Here is a 6,292-nt window from a genome sequence, read left to right as displayed (position 1 = left end):
TGTTCTCAATTCAAAGCCCCTGATCCTCTCTATTCATCAACTTTATTTTCGCAGCTATTTATAGACCTGGCCGATGTTGCAGTTCCAGATACGAGAATTTAAAATATATCATCTTGAGTCTTACGTTAGCAAATTATTGTATCACACTTAAATTTCAAAAGGCCCCAAAGATCCACATAATTAAAAATTACCAGTAATATGGGCAAAGCTAGAAAACAGTAGTTGTGGATCAAAATAGTGACTCTCTAATTAAAGTAAATGTGAAGAGAGGATTATTGATGAAAGATATGGCTGCCATTTTTTGTTTGAAGAATTCATCTTCCTATGAATTACTGAGTATTTGCAACGCAAGTCAGAGACCGCAAACCACTCACTCTCTAGCAAAGAAGTACCGAGAGGAATGCCACCAACAGCGTCATGTAGTCTTAACTTCTTCAGGCTGTCCAGCTACTTCGGGAAAATTAGAAAGGATATGCTCAGTAGCATGTCATATCCCATTTTCCACACTTTTTCCCCCTTGTGCATTTCTAGTTAGCACAGTTGTTAATCACGCTTCTTTTTTGAAAATCTGAGCAAGTCTGCACAACCATATAAAATTATGGATTATTAAAAACTGGAATAGGTGACACCATATTACAGTGCACTGATAGAAGAGTCTTAAAACCACAAGTCCACAAAATTTTTTATTAAAATAACACCAAGTTTAAGAAATTGATGCAATGCAAAGAAACTTCAACTCATCATCCAAAAAAAAAAAAAAAGATTTTCCATCCTTAAGTATGGAAACTGCATTCCAATCCTGACATGATTGACATAATACAGAGAGAGAGACACTGTATCCCAGATGAATGTCAAAGTTAAAGACTGGCATGCTGCGCAAGGAAGGTTCTTATTCTTTGCAAGAGTTCTTTCTTTACACTGTCTGGTACCAAGGCTGAAACATAAATAAGAAAGCAAGAAGTAAAAAACACAAAATGGAAAATATGCTAATACCAGCCTTTTATAACAGCTACTTCTATTCTTTCTTTGTTCTTGCAATTCTGTTAATACCTAAAGTAACTGAAGCTACTTGATTTTCATATAGCATATCTACATTTCTCCCATTCAAAACAGGCTAAAATTGAAGTCTATTGAGAACACTGTTGTTATTGGCAGTTAATAGTTAGCCTAGCCATAGTCAAGAAAATTGGAAAGTTTGAGGGAAAGGATTATTCAACTGTAAACAGGATATAATAATCAGAAACTAGTTTGATTATCCTACTTCTTTTCTTCACAAATTTAAGACCAAAAAAAAAAAAAAATCTCAGCCATGACCTCAGCGTAAGGGTCTTCAGCAAGTTCTTTTGAAGGCCTATTTTTATTGAAGACTTAATGAAGTTTCTCCCCCTAACACCAAAGCCTATTAGAGAGTCCAAGAAGAACTATATAAAGATGACTGCAGTATTTTCTTAAGAGACTGCATTTTTCTGTATCTGTACGCTATGTGCTTTCCTTTTCCCACTTCCCATTACAGTAGTACTGTTAGTACAGATTTTCCATCTTAAAAAGAATTGGAATTTTAAAACATCTCTGCCTCATAGCCCAAGTTTCCTTGGGACCATTAAGTCAATTATAAAGATGAATACAGACTCGACTAAATAATGTAACCTGCAAAAGTAGGCTACACATACAGCTTTTTATAGATTTTGAATGTCTGTTACACAATACAAATTCACGTTTTATTTGCAGTTAATATCAAGCTATCAACATTTTTTCCTTGAATCCAACACAGGCAAGTTCATAGTGCTGCTTTCAAAATATTAATGAAATACAGGTAAGTATGTTTATTGATGTATGACCGCATCCATCTTTGCGTTTTCTTACCTCTGCCTTTGGGAGTGATTTCTGCCACCAAATCATCAACAGTAACATGCTCTAATCCTTTTTCTTTAATGACATCTGGGGAAGACCAAGACACATAATTTTAAGTCTTTTAATCCATTCATTAGAAGACAAAACCTACATGCATAGGTCATCGGAGAAGATGAAGTAGCTTGTGACCTAAATGTAGGTTATTAACTCGGTACCTACACTGCATTGTACAGTGGATTTCGTCTCTTATTCGTACCATAGGTTTAAGGATGGGAACTTGTCACTACTAATGCATCTTGATCAGCTCGTATTTTAAAATCAAATGTTACCAAGTTTAAGCTTATCTGAGCATTACCAGATGTGCATATTACTGGAGTATTGTAGCAGTTCACAAGTTGGTCTGCTTATCTCTTCAAACACGTTATTTACATAATAGTGAGAAAGAGATGCAGTTGGAAAAAGACTTTGGGACATTCAACAAGGGAGAGCACAGAGACAGTAAATATTAGTCTTCCTAACTGGCTTAAACAACATCTCTCCATATGTTTCAGCAAAGTAAAAAAGCGTATCTGAAAGAAAGGTATATATCTACAGCAAAATAAAAGCTATGATTAAGATATACTGTATGATTAATACATACCAGTATTTAAACAAATTGTCTACTTACAGTGCCTTGAAGACTACTGAAAAATGCAGAAGTCCATGCTGAGAAGAAACCTCAATTCAGTAGCATAAACCTAAAATATTTTGCCTAAACATGACTGTTTTTAACTATATGTCAGTATAGGATTGATTGTCCCCAAGACACCGATTAAGATATACTGTATGATTAATACATACCAGTATTTAAACAAATTGTCTACTTACAGTGCCTTGAAGACTACTGAAAAATGCAGAAGTCCATGCTGAGAAGAAACCTCAATTCAGTAGCATAAACCTAAAATATTTTGCCTAAACATGACTGTTTTTAACTATATGTCAGTATAGGATTGATTGTCCCCCAGACACTAAGTATGTTTTCTGAACTGACATCACATGGACTATTTGCAAACTTTTTCTTGGCTGAATTCCCTTCTAGAAATTAATCCTGGATTGCTCAATTATTTGCCCTAATCCACAATGGCAAGAGGCTCTAGAACAAGCTACCGAAAAACTGCCACACACCCTAACAAAACCAACAACCCCCCAAAATCCTTCTTTGTCCTTTCTATTGGAGGTTATTGGGCTCTTAACAGGGACAACCAAACTTACATTTGCATTCTCAGCAGCTGCAATTACAGTTCAAAATACTAATGTAAACAAAACAATTTTACATAACTTTACTATAGCAGAGTATAAAGTGTATAGTTGAGAAGGCAGATAAACATCCCTTTTGCTATCTGTACTACTGAAATGGGTAATCTCTGGCAGTGGCATCAGGCAGACAACTGCAAGCATGAATCATTTCAGCCTTCTCTGCAAATCCACCTATGAAAACAATTTAACACACTCAGCCCTACAAAAAGAAAAGCTTTGTAATGGAACATTGAGTTGCTGGGCACAACAGACCAAATCAGAATTAAAGCGAAAGCTCAAGGGATTTGTCGTTTGCTTTAAGAAAATTTCATCATGCGGTAATATTCCTGGATGCTTAAATACTATTTATAACAGTTTCATATAATTTACAAGGCAATAAATTGTAGTAATACTAAATACTTAACTCAAAACTAAAGATTTGGGTATTTAGAGGCTCATCTGCTTGTTTTATCTCATCTAAGTAGATGCTCTTATTTTCAAGAATTGTGTTCAGAGAGAGTACAAATGCACTTCTTTCTCTCCCCTATGCAGACAACGGAGTTCTCTAAAGTTTCTAAGTTGCATACCACTGTATTTGCTCCATTTTCCTTTATCTTGGTTTTTATTCTCCTGTGGTAAGGAAGTGATTTCTCTCAAAACACAAAACTGTATCATCATGAATATTTAGGGAACCAATTCCAATCTTTTCTCAGAAGCTTAACAAGTTTCAGATCAGAAAAGTTTCAAGATTTTTTTTTTTTGCCAAGCTGGCAAGATACTTTCTTGCATGCAAAACCAACTGCCAGGGATACTTTCCTCTTCCCAAGTCTCATTTAAATTGACTGTTAGGCAGTAAAGCTTTCATCTGGGACTTCCATTTGGCCAGAACCTCAGTTGATTACAAAGGATATTAGTTATTTGACCACCGTTACCTTTGCAGTGTGCCTTCAACTGATCTTTCCAGCCGCATTCAATTAATTTGGCTCTCAGCAACTCTTTAAGGCTGTTAAGACAATACACAAACTTGTTAGGAACAGCAAACACTCCCAATAGGTTAAATATGCTTCAGTGTGAAAGTTAAGCTTACAATTACTACTCATAGCAGAACTCCCAGACCAGCAGCACAAATGGCTGAACAGCAGCATGTGAATCCTAACCCGAATGAGTACCAGTTTCAGTTTACCATGTTGGACTACGAGGAGTCAGCAGCTCAGGAGCTAATTCACAGTATTTCTTCAGGCAGCATTGATGCTGCTGCCACAGAAAAGAGGTAGAAGGCCTTGAATCACTTGAACTGCCCGAGTCTACTCTGTTAGCAAATGTATGCTAACTTTCAAAGTTAGAATATTTCACCTGAAACCAGGCCTTCAAAAAAAATAAAACATTCCCCCCTCCTTTCTGGAAGCAGAATTCTGTACTACTGTCTTCAACTGCAGGTTTCTCTCCCCAGTTACACTTTACCTCGCGTTCGGTGAAGACGAAGGGATTGTCTATCCTATCTTCCTAAGTGTGGTTAGCAATTATAAGCATAAGCAACAAGGATTCAAGGATTAAACAGAGAAGACACACAACAATCTGCCACAACGATACATCTACTCCATATATCAAAAGAGAATATTGAAAGCTAGCTAAAAAAGTGAAAATTAGTACTGAAAAACAGAAGGGAAAATGAAAGTTATGATAAAATAAGCTTTAATATCTTCATCCTTTATTCCATCAGCTAGCAAGCCTACTTATTCTGTACCATCCTAAATAACTCTAGCAAAATTCTGTTTCTGTGAATGAAAGGATTGCAGCAAGAGGCTGAATTGTGTCAGTCTAATCCTTTTTACTCAGTGAATTGTGTAGAAGGCAGATGAACTGATGACAAAAAGCAGAGTAACAATACAGGTGAAATTCACTGCTTCCAGGTATTTCTTAATTCAAGAAATCTGAGTGCTCTGTCTCTGATCATAGTACAGCTCTGATAAAGCTTGTTTCTAATACAGCTTTTGACATCCAGTCAAAACTCTTCTTACCCTTAAATTAAAGTAAAATAGGTCCCAATACCATTTCAAGAAATTGCTTGCTCTGCTGACGCTCTGTGCAATCTCCAAGGGGACTGTCACAACCAGGGAAGAAGTAGAGCACAGACACCAGCTCAGTCTACAGAAGGTTACACTAGGTACAGGGCTATGCGATGACCTAGGAAGAAGACTCCTTCTCACACAGGCCTTGAAAAATGAAGGAAATGGAGCTTTTGGTGTGTGGTGTTACAAATATAGCGAAATGATGAGGAGGGAAATGTCATAAGCATGCTAGCAATACGTAAATACAATGCAAATAGAACAGACTGAAGAGACAACAAAAGGCCGAAAACTAGCTGCCACACTACATTGCGTAATTTACTCGTTTGCCTTTATGGGGATCTCTACAATGACTTGCGCAAGTGCTGTTTTATGTGTTCCACTGTACACTTCTTTCCCTAACAAAAGATATAGGAACACAAGAAAAGCTTGAAAGCAAAAAGGAAAGTTTTGTCTCATTCTTTTTATCAGGAAATAACATGATTTAACTGCAACAAATTGCAATTAATGGTGATTTTTATATGAACAAAGAGCTTTCCAACACAATATACCAGAATAAGAAAAAGCTTTAGAGTTTATAGGCCAACCACCCCATCCTTTATTTTCCCAGCTTCTCTTTTCAAGTGTAAAACTAAAACTGTTCAAAAGGCAAAAATATTTTTTATGTAGCTTTATATAATACACAAGACTTTCACATGCAGACATTTGAAGAATTTAGAGTTATGTTTACTTAATCTTTACTTCTAGGTACAGTTCACGTTTGATAATATTTCAAGCCTCTCACTGGCATGGAGGAGGAAGCCTACTTACCGTTCTCGCTCTCCTGTTTCTATTAGCTTTTGGTTAATGGTTGCTCTCATCTGGGCATCTTTATTCATTTTGGAAATCTAGGTTTTTCACAAACCTACACAGAGCAGAAGACAGTTTTGACAAATACTGGCGACATCAACACAACGAAAAGAAAAGTCACTTGCACAGAACTACGTGCAGCGCCACGCCCATTTACGCCTCCCCGCAGCGAATGGTCGGCACACCCGTACGTGACCAGCTCTGGTGACGAGCACGCACGCAGCGGCATCGGAACGGCGTTCGCCCGGCTG

At 37.0% G+C, this 6,292-nt stretch overlaps 1 protein-coding gene across 1 annotated transcript; it reads right to left on the bottom strand.

Moving 5' to 3' along the window:
- Positions 1–664: 664 nt before the first annotated feature.
- Positions 665–6,238, bottom strand: ENY2 (ENY2, transcription and export complex 2 subunit). The gene is made up of 4 exons (XM_009281972.2): positions 6,003–6,238; positions 4,059–4,129; positions 1,864–1,938; positions 665–934 (listed from the first exon to the last, which is right to left on the bottom strand). Exons 1-4 carry the CDS (start codon positions 6,068–6,070, stop codon positions 858–860), a joined length of 291 nt encoding a protein of 96 aa, XP_009280247.1. The 5' UTR covers positions 6,071–6,238; the 3' UTR covers positions 665–857.
- Positions 6,239–6,292: the final 54 nt, after the last annotated feature.

Source organism: Aptenodytes forsteri, unplaced genomic scaffold (assembly GCF_000699145.1).
Source record: "Aptenodytes forsteri isolate BGI_AS27 unplaced genomic scaffold, ASM69914v1 Scaffold421, whole genome shotgun sequence".
Taxonomy (NCBI): Eukaryota; Metazoa; Chordata; class Aves; order Sphenisciformes; family Spheniscidae; genus Aptenodytes; species Aptenodytes forsteri.
The sequence above is the reverse complement of the archived record's forward strand: the minus strand, read 5'-3'. Positions and strand labels throughout refer to the sequence as shown.